General features: G+C 45.9%; 1 protein-coding gene across 3 annotated transcripts in view; it reads left to right on the top strand.

The window, feature by feature from the left end:
* The window catches only part of ACAD9 (acyl-CoA dehydrogenase family member 9), a 1,303,923-nt gene that overhangs the window by 818,503 nt on the left and 469,389 nt on the right, over positions 1-16,031 (top strand). For all 3 annotated transcript variants that reach the window (XM_069643962.1, XM_069643964.1, XM_069643963.1), the window contains one exon: positions 12,151-12,279. In XM_069643962.1, the coding sequence (XP_069500063.1) occupies positions 12,151-12,279 (129 nt within the window). The remainder of the gene's footprint in view (positions 1-12,150; positions 12,280-16,031) is intronic.

Here is a 16,031-nt window from a genome sequence, read left to right as displayed (position 1 = left end):
GTTTGGGCCTCAATTCTTGGCCTCTGTCCCGAAAGCCCCACCACACCAGTCACTGGGAACTCTGGAGCACCCGATAACGGTGGAAGAGGTGGGAGTCACGATTCGCTCCTTGAGGAACACAACCTAAACAACAATGCCAAACTATTCGCAAAAATATTGGCGAACAGACTAGCCCCAATACTCAAACATAATTGATCAAACCGGCTTCATCCCGGGCCGAAGCACCCCGGACAATACCTGAAGATCCATAGACCTAAATGAATCGGCAAACAGCAGGGGCTCAGAGGTTATTGTTCTCTCCCTAGACGCACACAAAGCGTTCGACATGCTGGACTGGGTCTATAGAAAGGAAACCTTACTCCACTATGGATTTGGCCCAAACTTTGTAAAATGGGCACTAGCTAACTACCAGCATCCCTCTACAAACCTGAGGCTGAATGGAGCCAGATCAGAGAAAATCAAGATTACCAGAGGCACTAGACAAGGCTGTCCCTTCTCTCCTCTCATTTTCGCGCTCTCCATAGAACCATTTGCAAGTAAGATTCGTCGCAACCCTGCAATCCACGGTCGGGAACTGAAGGGAGAATCCTACAAAGCAGCCCTTTACGCTGACGTTGTGCTACTAACTATAACCCAAGCACAGAATCCATGAAGGCCCTATGGCACGAGCTCAAAGAATTCAAAGGCACTCTGGGTTCACAGTAAACATCTCAAAATCCACGTTTATGGGGATCAACGTGCCGGAAAACTCAAGGAAGACCTGCAAGCTAAATACCAGATTCTGTATGCAAAGTCGCAGATTAACTACCTGGGGGTCCAGATCCCGAACAAAACTGAAAATATACACAAAGTAAACTTCCTCCCGCTCTTAAAAGAACTAAAAAATGACCTACGTCGTTGGCAAAAGCAAGAAATCTCATGGTTCGGCCGTATCACGTTCCTGAAAATGAACTTAACCCAGAGACTACTCTATTTTGCCCTCGCTCTCCTAATAACCATCCGGAAACAAGCGCTCCAAAAACTGCAGGGGGAGGTTCTGAAATATGTCTGGGAAGGAAAGAAACAGAGAATTCCAAAGCGCATCATGCTCAACAGCGGGCGGCCTGGGGGTTCCAGACGTCGCCAGGTATTGCCTCGCAGCCCAGCTTTCCCAGGCCTTCACTTGGAAGACCACCACCAACCGGACCCGTTGGCTGAAACTGTTAGGCAGAATTACATTCAGTCCCCTTTGGGAACACTACACACAATTAAGACTACCAGTGACAGTTCAATTTCACCTTTGGTACAAGCCTGTACTACACAGTTATAGTGGTAGCAGTATCTCAAGAGTAAGTGAGCAGTACAAGTGTTTATACAAGGGACAGTAATTTCTATGGTTCAGGCAAACACTGACTCAATGTTTCTAAGTAAAAGAATATATATTTATTTACTCAACAGTTGTATAACATTTCACTATTATAAGCAAGTTAAAAATCACAATAAAAAATACACCACACCACTTCCCTTAAATTCCAGACAAGTTAGGCTCACAAAATGAAGTGGGAGCAAAATGGCACTCCAGCAATTTTAAAAGGGAGGGAAAGACAAAGTTATTAGAATTTAGGCAAAACCAACAGGTAAGTAAGCAGGGCAACTGAACAAGAGAGACTACAAGGTTAAAATCAGATAGAAAAGGCTTAGCGCCAAAGTCAATGGTTCAAACGTCTTTTACTCAAGATAATGGGTTCAATGTAGATCGCGGTAAAGTTTGTGGCACAGATTCTGGACGAGGTTAGTCGGTAGAAAAGTTAGGTAAAAGAGAAGAGAAGGACAAGCCCTCGGATTGGAGAAAGATTTCAAACACTTTAACTGCAGCTGAGCGAAACGCACAACCGGATTTGCACAGTACTTTAAAACGGAGAGGGAGCTGAAGCGGACGTTCCTGGTGGTTCCTGCAGGCACACGGTTCCTGAAGCGACTGTCGGCCTGACACGAAGTAGGAAGACTGGAGGGTCCTGTGCCACCCAGGGAAGAAACCAGCAGCAGAGCAAAACAACGAATAAAAGGTGCGCTCCTTAAAACCCAAGCCGGGTCCGACCTTACTGGCTATCCGGCCCACTGTAGCTCTGTACAGCGAATTCGACCAGAGGAGGGGTCCTGGCTTACAGTTTGGGTGAACTGGTTGGTCCCACCAGCTCAAGGGAAGAAGTTTCCTGGAGGATCTCCTCTGTCATCGGATTTGGAGATTCGGAATTTCAACAGGGCTTCACCGGGCGGTTGCGTCGTTGTAGGGGTCCTCTTCTTCCAGTTCCTCGTTGGTTCTTTCGTTCCAGTGGCGACTCTGCTCTCCCAGTTCCAGAGACCTGCTTTTATGCAGTTTTCCCCCATTCATACAGCCTGGCTGTCAATCACACTGCAGGGTGGCTGGCCTGGCAAGGCCAGTCCCCTTAGCCAATCAGACAAGAGTGCGACTTGGTTTGCCAAGACAACCCGTGGCAGAGGTCCAAAGATCCCTTCCTCACATCCTGCCCCTCTAGACTATCGGGCGCCTTAAGGAGGGCTTCTGTGCAGAAGCCCGCGAAAAGACGGCGAACAAAGGAATCCTCCCCGGTTTGGAGCGTAGAGTAAAACACGAGAAAGACTTTAACAAAAAGAAATGGCGAATAAACCCAGCCGGAACCAAAATAAAATTTATTTGGTCAAGCGGGTTTATGTTCTAGGCTACTATAATAGCCTAAAACAGTACCACTTTTCTATAATATAATCGTAGTAGAAAAGTTCGGGTAGATACCACTGCCACCAGCCAAGTCTTAATGTTAAGGGAGCGAAACAAGGATCCAAGAGGCACAGACAAAAAGGGAAAGGAGTTAACCCTTTCCAGTACTCCATGTAAGATGGGGTGTACTGGGTCTGCAATTTAAAGTGACTACATAAAGTTAATGGCAACTTTACCTGTTTCTGGAGGACAGTAGTCGGCCCCAGAAGAATGGAGTCAGAGAGAAGTCTCAAAAACAACCCAGGGTCTCACTGCACTGAAGGTGCTGTGTAACACACACAAAAAGTGGTGCACTTGGAGTAGGTGAGGCTCCAGTGCCCAAGATCACACAAAAAGTGAAAACACACACAACAAAACACATGCAAGAGTGGGAAAAAGGCTCACACTCGTACCAGGTGGAAAAAATAAACCCTAGAAATCCAGCAAAGCTGCTGAGGGGCTCATTAGGTAAGGGGAATCAGCCATTTATTGAGAATTCTCCCTAACAAAATATTGGTGCAAGACCCCAATAGATGCACTCCCACACATGAAAGAGCTCAACCCCTCAAGGGATATAGGTCCACTGCCAGCGACCAGAAACAGTGTCAATCTGGAAACAGGCAGCGCGCCTATGGAAAAGCAGGAGTACGACAGGGCCTCTCTCCAATCTGGGACAGACTTCTCTCCAGGCATTGCACCAAACAGATTCGCCAAGTGGATGGAGGGAGGGGGTGCTGAGAATCATGGCCGACTTCTTCGAGAACGGAACCAAACTGAATTTCGAGGACTGTAAAACTAAATTCCAAATCCCAGAGACAAAGAGGTTCTGATACACACAGCTCAGGCACTGGCTGTCGAGTGTGTCTGTCAAGAAGCATGGCAGCAGAGAACTAACAGCCCTAGAACGTACGTTAACCTCTAGTCCCCACAAGGGGAAAGTGCCTTCGCTATACAAACTACTGGACCGAACAGACCCGACCAAGAAAGAGCCCTACATGCTAAAATGGGAAAAAGACATAGACAGAAGTATCGAACCGGAGGAATGAAGTCGCATCTGGTCCTGAACCCACAAAAGCTCAAAATGTATGACAAACGGAGAAGGATCCTTCAGTGTATGCTTCAGATGGTACCGCACCCCAGAGATACTGAACAAATGCAACCCGGCCATCCCCTCACATTGCTGGAGAGGATGCCTCGACACGGGCTCAATGTTTCACCTCTTCTGGTCCTGCCTGAAGGCCACCCAATTTTGGAGGAATGTCCTCGACCAAATCAATAACTGGCCTCACGATCCCATGGGATCCGGGAATTGTTCTCCTGGGGGCCACCAGGGAAGGCCAATTTCCCCTAACTGGCTGCCTGGCGACCTTATGCTCTCATCTCCTAACAGCCGCAAAGATCTCAATCGCCAGACTCTGGAAAAACCCTGAAGGCCCATCTACCCAAATGTGGTGGGCCAAATGTTGGGAAATAGTAGTGGCAGAAAAAATCACAGCCCTCAGATTCGACAATGGACCTAAGTTCGATCAGATTTGGGCCCCTTTCCTGGACTACACACAGCAATTCCCAGGAGTGGCGAGGCACCCGCCGACCCTTCGCTGGATGGGGAACCAAAGCTGAAAAGACAGGCCGAAGGACGGGAGGCACTGAACCTCCGCAGACTCTTACCGTGGCCCAAGACCGAACCTAGACCAGCAGTGATGCTTCCCTCCCTCCCTCCCCCGGACTAAACTGTGAAAGACTCACTCCCACTGTGCCCCTCTCTGCTCTATCTCCTCACTCCCCCAATGTAATTTTCTGTTAATTGAGTTATTCAGTTATTGTTCTGTTGTCCTTTTCTCTCAGCTTTACCCAAGCTTTACACAAGCTCTTAAGAATGTTGTTATTGCTGGAATCGCATGCTTGTATGCTCTAAAACCAATAAAAACAAACTTGGAAAAAAAATGTGTGACAACCATCTTCAGTTTCTGTTCTCCTCATTTGGATAGATAAAGTGGAGTCCATTTGTTAGTGGCATTTTGGATGGACTCTGATATTTTAATAGTTCAGAGGTCTAGCATCCTGAATGTTGTTTGCAGATTGGACACCCAAGTATTTGTTGTCAGGACTTAATTTCTGGTCAGATAATCCTACCCCGTCAAAGATGCTTAATTGATTTAATGGTGAGCATTATGGTTATTTTTATTAAGGGACTATCCAGAGGCTAGGCAGTATTTTTCATAATTTTCAGAATGTGGGGGAGTATGGCTTCAGGATAGCCTAGGAATTCTTGAGCATACGTTGAGGAGTTTACTTCGAAAGGATTGTGTCCTCCCATGTATTTCTTATCTTTGATATATTCAAGTCTGCTTGCAGCTTGCTGCGGAAATCATTTTCATAGAGTGGAGTGTCGTGCAGCGTTGAATCTTCGTCCTCGACGGCTTCCGTAGCGTCCTTTGGGACGTTGACACCGATATATATTGGCCCGCACGCTGACAGTTACCTCAGTTCTGTTTTTTCCGCATGGCTGTGTGCTTCGGAGGTTCTCGCCTCGGCAATAAAACTTCTTCTTACTTCGAGAAATGGCTTCCACACCAAAGACGGGCTTCAAGCAGTGTTTAGACTGTGGGGCCAAGATCTCAATTACAGACCCACACCGTGTTTGTCTGTGGTGCTTGGCATCGGCCACACGATGACTGTGGCTCGTGTCAGTCAATGACGGATAAGGCCTTGCGGGAAGGAAAGGGGAAACAAGACGCAGGTAAGCCCTCTCCCAAATCCCTAGCTCTTACCCCTTCGAAGAGGAAATCTTCCTCTAATTCGAAAGATGTCTCTCCTGTTAAAAAACGTTCTAAACATAGGCGTTCGAAGTTTCGTTCACAACGCTAGTTATCCTCTTCCCATAAAAAGGGTAAGAAACAGAATCACAGGTCCTCGTCATCGTCTTCATCTTCCACTTCTGAAAGAGTTAGTTGCCCAAAAAAGAACTCGACTCCGGTGGAGTTAGAAAAATAGACATTTTTAAAAGACATGCTTTTCCGAGTGTTCCTCTAAAGGAGTCTGAGAAAAGTGTCCACCCCTCGTGTCTATCAAGACCAGTAGGGAGTCCTGTGTATCCCCTTCTTGTGCACTTAAGAGCCCGAGAAGAGCGGTTCCTCGACACAAATCGAAGGAATCTTCTTCCCACAAGAAAAATCTGGTGTTTTACCTAGAAACATTCACTATCAGCATAGAAGCCTTCTTCGAAGAATTCTAAATGTTTGTCACCTAAACCTTCGAGACATATAATTCATATTGAGCCTTCGAAACAACATAAGGTGTCCACACATTCGTCGACCGTTTCGAAGAAACCGTCGAAACCTTCGACGCCTTCGACCTCATTAGAGCATTCTTTACTCTCAAAGATTGTAAAATCTATTCCTGAGCCTAAATTGTTCCAACCCATTCCAAGACCTGATTTCTTTCAGCAAATGGGTTCTATCTTTGAAGATGATGAGTGTTAGGCAGAAACATGTGCAGTTCCCTCTGGGACCACTGCAAAAGATTTAAGACTACAGGTGTTTGGCAGTAAACCCACTTGGTAGCAGTCTGTACCACACAGATTCACTTGGTAGCTGTGGCTGGGCAGTCAGACTTACCTCAAGAAGAGTTAGGCAGTATACAGAATATTCACAATAAGTCAAAAGGAACACAGTAGAACAAGCAAACACTGACCAGAGCTTGGTGTAAAAAGAGATATAATTATTTATTTAAAACCACATCTAATAAAACACACAGACACTAATATTAAGCATTTCAAAAACACGGTCACTAAAAGATATACACTCCCTTAAAAGAATATTAGATAAGTCTTAAGTAAAGCCCCACTTATTTTCAGACAGCAGTGAGTGCTTAACGCAGATGGCACTCTAATAATTTGTTTTAAATGGGAGAGAAAGGCAGAGTATAAATTGAAACAGATCCCAACACTTTCACAAGAACACAACAAGAGAGGAAGGAAGAGTCAAACCGTGAAGTTAGAGTTCAGAAATCCGGATCCACTTTAAGAGGATCAGAACGAAATGTGTCCAAGGTCACAGTTAAAAATTGCACAAAAGTCTCAAAGGTTCAGAAAGAGTTGGACCAAAAGAAAGGGACCAGTTAGATGGTCAAGGCGGCCAGCCCAGTCCAGAAGGTTAAGGGATTATCATTACCTTGTAGCAATCTTTAGAAAGGGAGGCCTGCCGGACACGGTACCTTAAAGTGGTGAGAATACTCCAGCGTGGGCAGTTGTTCCTGGCAGCGGATGCAAGTCGGTGCTTCGTCCGGGGGAAGAGAAGAGTCTGTTGCACTGCCAGGGAAGAAACCAGCCGCGGAGTTCTCAGTTAAAAGGAGCGGTCCTTTTGTTCGCGGTCCAGTGGTAAGTGGCTATCCGGTTGCCGGGGTACTTGGCACGGGCAATTCGATCACAAGACGTCCTGGGATGCGAGGAAAAGAAGGTAAACTGGTTGTGCCCACCAGTCAGGGGAAGAAGACTCTCCAGCAGGGAGATCTTCTCTGTCGTCGGGAAGTGGTGAGTCGGTTCCCCAGGGCTCCACCGGTGGTGTCGTCGTAGCACGTCGGCTCAGCTTCTCCCTCGTCGGATTCTCAGGTCCTGTGGTGACTTCTGAAGTTCCAGCCCCCAAAGCCCTGCTTTTATGCAGCACACCCCCATTCACTCAGCCTAGCTGTCAATCAAACATGCTAAGTGGTGAGCCGGCCGGCTCACCACTTGGGCCAATCACACAAGAGTGCGACTTGAGTTACCAAGGTAACTCAGTCCAGGGTGCCTAAACCCACTCCCACACCCCCTGTGGTACCCAGACAGAGTGGCACCACTTTTGGAGGCTTCTGTGGAGAAGCCTGCCAAAAGTGGAACAAAGGGCTCGACTTGGGTTGGAGTCACAGAAGAGAACACAAACACCATTTTAGAATCGAGGCCTGGCAAAAAATACCAACCGGCGAATTAATATTAAATACATAAACCGGTGGTATGTTCGAGGTTATGAGAATTCAATAATTAAAGTTAGTAGCCTCGAACAATGGGAAAATCCCATAGGGATATATTCGCGGTCGAATATAAAAAAGTAGTATCCACTGCCACCAGCCAAAACTCGATCAGGGGGGACGGAGACGTGCCCCCTCGACTAACAGACCCCGGGGCAATCGAATTGCCCCGACCAGTACGTCCACAATATGATGGTTTGTACTGGGTTCTGTTCATAATTTGGGGCTAGTAAAGCCAATGGTGACTTTACATGCCCTGGGAGACAGTAGCCAGTCCCAGGGTATGGAGTCTATGGTGGGGTGTCAGTATGACACCCCTGTGCACGGAGGGTGCTGTGTAACACACATAGTAAAAACACATGAGACCCTATGGAGTAAAGGACCCCATAGCCCATAAAACACATTAACAGTCAAAGGAACACCATAAATCATGTCCAAGAGTGGGAGAAAAAGAGTCTCACTCTTGGCAGGAGAAAAAAACAAACTCCAGAAATCCAGCTGCTGGGGGACTCACTAGGTTAGGAAATTCAGCCTAAACAGAGAATTCTCCCTAACAATGAGTATCAGCCCCCTTTTCGGTATGAATATGGCACCCCAAATGTTCCAGAAGAAGTAATATCAGAAGAGTTCAAGATGCAGAATTTTGTGGATACGTTAAAGGAAACGAGTAGTTGGGAAACCTCACCAGAGACATGCTGAGATAGCTGGTTACACTGATCCTTCATACAGAATGGTTATTGGTAAAATAGCAGAGTATCTGGGATGGTCCAGACATGCAGCTACTGTAGAAAGTGATGATCTCACTGATAGCTTGGACAGTGGACCAATTAGGGAAGCTGTACTACCATTACATGGAACCCTGAGAGTAAGGGTAATGGAGAACTGGTTGAAACCAGATTCCATACCATCTGTTATTGACAAAGAAATACATGACTGCTTCAGTGGATCCTCCATCTCTGAACAGACACCCAACGCCTGAAAGTTTAGTGGTTAAAGCAGCAACAGCATCTTCAAAGGCTACAGCCTGTCCTCCTGCTCCAGCAGATAAAGAAGATAGGAGAATTGGCTCTTGGCTGAAAGAGTTTTTATTGTAGGAAGTACGGCATTCAAATCCGCCAATGCTACCAGTGCATTAGCGAAATACACACATACCCTTTGGGGTGTGGCTGCTCTAGCAGCAGAGCACCTATCAGAGGGAGAAGAGAGAAGGGTTTTTAAGCCTGGTACAAGATGGCAAAGATGCCATGCGACAATCCCTGTAATCTAGTTTATTTACCGTGGACTCGACCGTGACTGACAACACAGTGGCCATGCATTACCTCAACAAGATGGGAGGGTGGGGGCTGTAGGGTCACTGTCCCTGTGCAAAGAGGCAATGCAGCTCTGGTTCTGGGCACTGAGAGAAAGAATAACTCTTCTGGCAGTTCTTCTACCCGGAGAAAAGAACACTGCGGCGGCCACTCTGAGCAGGCAGAGCACGATATCCCACGAGTGGTAACTAGCTCAGGAAGTCCTTCAAGAGATCTTCGTCCTTTAGGGAACCCTCAAGTGGATCTGTTTGTGACCAGTGTCAACCGGAAGTGCGAGCTGTTCTACTGCAGGGAATTTCCCCAAAGAGGTGCTCTAGGAGACGCGTTTGTAGTGTACTGGGAATTTCCACTCCTATACGCGTTTCCGCCAGACCCCGTCATTCCTCACGTAATTTGCAGGTTGCGGAAGTTCGGGGAAGCCATGATCCTCATTACCCCGGATTGGGCCAGGAGAATGTGGTACCCGGACCTTCTGGAAATGGCCATCTGCCCTCCAATTAGTCTTCCCAAAGAGAGGACCTACTCTCGCAAGAGGGAGGTCACATTCTTCACCCAGAGATCAGGACTCTCAACCTTCACGCCTGGTATCTGAAAGGGTAAGATATGAGGATTGGGACCTTCTGGAAGACGTAATGGTAGTGTTGCTTTCGGTAAAGACCAACAACTAAATCCCTGTACCATTGCCGTTGGAATAGATTTCGCAGCTGGTGCAGGGAAAAGAAACTAGATCCTTTCTCATGTAAACTTCCCCAGGTTTTGTCTTTCCTACTTCACTTGACCCCTTCTGGGTTGCAAGTAGCCACAGCGAAGGGCTATTTAGGGGCCCTCTCAATTTTCAAAAGATCTCCAGAAGATAGATAATATTTCAAAGGTCTAATTATGACACCATTTCTGAAAGGCTAGACAATTTTTTTCCTGCCTACTCCCTTCATAGTGCCATCATGGGATCTAATCCTGGTCCTAAGAGGTCTTATGGGTGCTCCCCTTGAGCCCTTACATTCGTGCCCTATAAGAATGCTCACCATAAAAACTGCCTTTTTAGTGGCTATCACATCTGTCCGTAGGGTAAGTGAGCCTCAGGCTCTATCTTCAAGCAACCTTTCAGAACCTTCTCCAAGGATAAGATAGTTTTAAGGGTTAAGTCATTTGGCACAACGTATTGAACTATCATCTTTTTATCCTCTGCCTCATCCATCTAAGGAAGGAAGAGAGGCTTCATTGTTTGGACCCAAAGAGGGTTCTAAGTTTCTATATCATAAGGGCTGCAAATATTCGACAGGATGAGCAGCTTTTTGTTGGTTATGCTGGCCATAGTTTATGATTAGCTGCCACAAAACAAACCATCTCTAGATGGATTGTGATGTGCATAAATGAGTGTTACTCACTGGCTGGCAAGGATTCACCTGGAGGTCTAAGAGCGCATTGTATTAGAGGAGTGGCTTCTTAATCGACTCTTGAGAGAGGTGTACCTGTGGGGGACATTTGCACAGCATCAATATGGAAGTCCCTGCATACATTTACTAGATTCTACTGTGTAGATTATTTTTCAGCAGAGGAAGCCAAATTGGGCAAAGCTGTCCATCACAGCATTAACAAGTAAAGTAAATTCTTGGCACCCTCCGTGAAACTCAAACTGCTTTGGGAGTCTATCAAAGATGAGTAATACGTGGGACATCACAATCCATTCGAAGAACAAGTTACTTACCCCATGAAACGTTCTTTCGACTGGATGTTCCTCCAACGCATTCCTCATCGCCCTCCCATCCATCCCATCTTGCCTAGAATTTCTATGACTTTCACCTTTCTCTCAACGTCAAGACTATCTCCTCCTGGAACACAGCATGCTACTTAAGGAGGGGAAAAAACTAGGAACTGAGGCAACGGTCAGCGCAGGTGCCAATATATATATCGGCGTCGACATCCCGGTCGTCGAGGACCAAGATTCAACGCTTCACGACGCTCGACCCTATGAAAGATTTCTGAAGCAAGCTGCAAGCAGACTTGAATATATCAAAGATGAGGAATACGTGGGAGAAACAACCAGTCGAAAGAACGTTACCAGGGGTAAGTAACGCGTTCTTCTGGAGCAAGGGTGGCAGAGTCTGGTGAAGGGACAATATCTGACACAGGTGGCGTACATTAAGTGGTGGTGCATTAACTTAGTTGTGCCTAGGGCAGCAGAAAGTCTAAATACACCACTGTAACCTTCTGAACTGTTATTCACCTTTGTAAAATGTAGCTATGATGCCTTTAATTATGGGAATATGCAATTCAAGCTTTTGTAATCCTACCATAAATGAGACACCTAAGCTATTTTTGGTTTTCTTTCACCATGTTAACAATCCTTCCCACTTAACTTTTTTGAGGCAAAGCTTGGGAGGCATAAACTATTGCATTTGAACTTATTTTTGTACCTTCACCAGGAAACAATATATCAATTTGCTAGAGCTAATGATATCTTGCGTATATGGAAACCCAGGCGAGTGGTCAATAGCCATGGGGGAAAGTATGTAAATTATGCTCCTGACTGATTAACAACTACTCTTTTGTCTGGAGACTTTTTGTCTAATATTTGTTTGATTAATTACATTGTATATTTTCTTCTTTTTAATCTGTAATGATTAAAATCTTTTTTGATATGTTTTGTCAAATTGAATAAATGATTTTGGAATAAATCGATTTGTGACATACAGATTTGCGCACATCAGGGGAAAAAATGGTTGTAGCAATTGAGGCATAAGCCATGTTATGTACCTCGCTAAAGTGCCAGCATGATGTGTTGGTAAAACTACCTTCAGGCGACCTACTGATTTTTAGGATGAGGAGAAATAACCTAAGTCAGTGGATTCTGGTACACCTGAAAACATGACTGAAATGATTTAGAATCAAGACGCAGGTGTTAATAATATCCTACTCACTATAGCCATTCTCACATAGAGCAAATATGTCGATTAGAAGTGTTCCAATAGCTCAAATATCACCTCACTCCCTGAATGTTTGGAGACAGTGAACCTTCTTGTTATTCACAAGCACTTGAAGACTGCTTTTTGCTTTTGTAGGTAATTTGATGATGTATACCAATTTCATATTTCTCTGAGACAGGTGTTCAGCTCTGAAGGTGTTTGGGTCTGTGTGAGTGAGGCATTACAAATTTTGGGCGGATTGGGATACATAAAAGATTATCCATATGAGCGCTTCCTCCGTGACAGCAGAATTCTTTTGATCTTTGAGGTAAGTGTCAACACTTGTTCATAATGTATTCTTTAGCAAAGTATGACCCAGTATTTCAATGTACATTGATATCACTTGCCAGGCACATTTTTTATCAAGGAATCCTGCCTTAAGGACACTTTAATTGTCACTATTTGACAGCCACACCCGGATCGATGCCTGCTTTGGTCAGGTTTTGCTGTATTAACCTTTGACTTTACTAATTCCCAAGGTCTCTGCCTCTGCTTGCTGAAATTCTATTAACCAGAGCTGAAAGGAAGTTTTTCTTTTACTCATTTGACTTGTAATGTATGTACTAAAAGCAATAGTCTAATTTGTGTGGCCTATTTGATATTAGTTAAAGTATGTTGGTACCTATTTTCCATAGGTATTAAAGACACACTTCAATAGCAGGTTTTACTGATTTGTTTCTTTATCAGTGGTATCTCCTCTTAGTGCTGTGGCTATTTGAAAGCAACGTTTTCTTTTGTACTCATCACTTAATGGTTTGCAGAAAATTGTTCCTAACCTGCCACTACATTTACCCAAGTAATCTGTTCTTTTGCTATTTCCTTTCTGTTTACTATGGTTAAGTATATAAAATGAATAAATACATCCTCAATCCTTTAAACTTGTTAATCCTTTTTTTCTATTTTTGCTGTGTACTTTTGAAATAAAACAAATATACTTAATGTTTTCCTTATTTTTAAATGGGTCCTTCTTTATTCTCATCTACGATACAGATATTTTCTCAAGTGACTACCACCCGTTTTAATTTATGTCGAAAGGCATATTTCATTTATGCAAACATCAAGGTCGTGACACCCTTGCTGAACTATACAGTAGCTGAAGAGAATTTGGAAACAAGCCGCTTGGTCGATGGCGCAAAATCTTGCTTGAGCTGAATCCACTAGAGCATTTTAGTTCATTCTCGTATCTAGTAAAAGATTTGCATTAGTAAAACCTTACTGACTAGTTTAAAGGTGGCATGCATCTATGCATGTGCGCTTTTTATGTAGCACTAACCTAACTAGGAAACTGCAGAGTAAAACAGGTTGATCATTTGCCTTGTTAAATTATGCTCACCTTACTTTTAAGGCATGTTTTTAAAAATTCAGACTGTTGTCTGATGTTATAACTATATGCTTACCAGAATTCAAAACCAACTGTAAAAAAGAATGCTTGAGTGCATTCTGGTCCCTTGCTGCCTGCAATTCCTCAATGAAAAGAGCATCCATGACCAGTCTAGTGCTGTAATTGGATCCACATCCTCCCGCTAGCTACTGGGAAGGACATAATTGTATTATTAGGATAGTCCGAATGTGATTAATTTGGGAAGTGGGCCTTCCGTATATTCTAGGTGATATTTGAAGTTATATCACCAAAATACTACAGAGAGCCACTCATGACTAAGGCTCAAAACTCCAACATAAAGGTATTGTTTAGTAATGCTTTTTTTCATTGAAATCATCATCGAAAGACCGAAGCAGTGTTGTCATGTTACATTTTTCTTTTGGTCATGTTTGTAGCATTTATATAAAATACATACATATTCGAATAGTGATGTCTTTAAATAAACAAAAAAATGAATAGTAATAATGCCTGCTTCTGAACATGCAAACAGTCTGAACTATACCCTATAAATTGGAGTGTGAACATGCTGAGCATGTGAGCTTTGTTTCTGAGCTCCTGTGTGGCTCTGTAAACATTTAGAGACCTGGATGTCCATCCTTTATGATTTTTGTGTGAGAGCCTATGTAATGCCATGTGAGGTTAGACCTTTGCCAGAGCCCTGTGTGAGCTTTTTGAGAGCTGTGTGTTTTATGAGTCTGTCTCGGTATGTGAGATTTTTGTGTAAAAATTATGGCAATAACATACTCCTATGTCCCGTCCCCGTTCCTCCATACTCTGTGCGTCCCTCGCTAGGGAAGGGAGATGGAACCTTTTTCACCAGAAAAATCATCTTCCTCTTTAAATTTAGATGCGCGTGTGGGCGCGGCCCTGGGAGCATGCGCTCCCCTGACTTCGGTCACCGGCGCCAATTCTCAGTCCTCTTTATGCGTCGACAGGAACGGGCGGCTTTCACCAGCGCTCCCGAGTTAGGCCTCCGGCCTAGTAATTCCACGCGCTCTTCCCTGGAGAAGTACTTTTGTTTTCTTTATCTTCTTTTCAATCAGGTACACTCTGTCCTCTGGTGCCACGCTCCTCCCAGGCGCATGTCGATGATGGCGGGCTTCAGCAGGTGTCCAGCCTGTGAGGGTCCCTTCCTGACGTCCGACCCCCACGCTCTGTGCCTTCGCCCTGACCACGGCTGGCAAGGCTGTACTGCGTGCGACGCGCTTACACATGCACTGTCTGAAGAACAGATTAGCCTGGTTTGGAGGCGGGGGGTGGGGCTTCGGTAGGTCTCACCCAGAGCCCCTGAAAAATGTTGTGAAGCAGAAGACCAGGCCCAAGATAGGTGCACTGTTCTCTTCTGCATCCCACAAAGGCGACTCCTTCCCCAGGAAGTGCAAGAGCAGGAGGGACCTAGCAGGTCCTAGCACCAGCACCACAAGGTTCTGTTACCGGGCCTCGACCCGAGGGGCTATGTCCTAACAATGAACTGATGTCTGACGGGGCTCCTGTACGCAGCCCTACCGGCGCTACTGACGAGGGCCATCCGCTTTCCAGGTCCCGTCCTGATGTGCAGGGTAGGCCTCAACCTCCACCGCTCTGCGTACTGGAGGAAGCCGGACCCAGCACAGCAAGTACCACAATGCAGGCACATGGCATGCAGGAGGACAAAATGACGGCATGGCCAGACAAAATGGCAACTCGCCCGAAACCATCCCCCTTCGGGGACCAGGTAGGGGAACGAGTCTCCAGGTGGGACTGGACAACGTCTGGCACTTGGCCCATGGCATATCATCTAATTCGCAGGGCAGATACACCTCGCCCCATACAGCGAGGCAGGGTGTGCCTAGGCCTCAGCAACCTCAGGGCCCCACACCCATCCCGGTTTCATCCGGCACTCTGGCCTGTGAAGACAGGTTCTTTGAGAAATTTCTCACACTAATGAGGTCCTCACAGATGGGCACCATCCTTAGGGATGTCATCGAGGACATGCTCCCTCTGGTACAGCCCCTAGCACCCACAGCCATGCCTCCTCTGGGGTCAGCGTTGCTAGGTCCAGTGCAGATTAAGCTGGTCGCGCCAGCCCCTACAACACAGGCTCCTGTGCTTGTACTAGTCCCAGCAGCACCTTCCATGCTGACGCAGCAGCCTCCGGTGCAGATTAGTACATCACAGCTTCCTGCACCCAGCACTCCTCCGGCTGCACCGGACCAGCAAGACGCAACGGTTGACATAGATTCAGAGGATGACACTCCATCATCAGCCAAGGCCTTTCACAAACGTTTGGCAGGCCTAGCTCAGTATTTGGGGATCCCACAGCCACAGGTGGAACAACCAGATGCAGGGGTCTTGGCAGAGGTTCTCACTTTACGCCCCACGGCTAGAACGGGAATCCCAATGCAAAAATACATGGTGGTGCTTGCCAAAAAAGGATGGCTCAAGCCACACTATACCCAGCCTACCAATCCGCGTCTTAACGCTAAGTTTAGGCAAATGGAAGGGGACCCCCTCCTACTGTTGGCGCACTCCCAGCCACACTCCTTGGTGATTGTGGCAGCATCATTCTATTCTAAGCTGCAATCGTCCTCGGCTACATCAGCCACTGCACTCCTGGGTAAGGAGGAAAAGATCCTGGAGACGTACGTAAAGAAGATCTA

This window comes from Ambystoma mexicanum, chromosome 2p (assembly GCF_040938575.1).
Source record: "Ambystoma mexicanum isolate Mex_15411 chromosome 2p, UKY_AmexF1_1, whole genome shotgun sequence".
Lineage (NCBI taxonomy): Eukaryota > Metazoa > Chordata > Amphibia > Caudata > Ambystomatidae > Ambystoma > Ambystoma mexicanum.
This window is presented reverse-complemented; position numbering and strand designations above follow the sequence as displayed.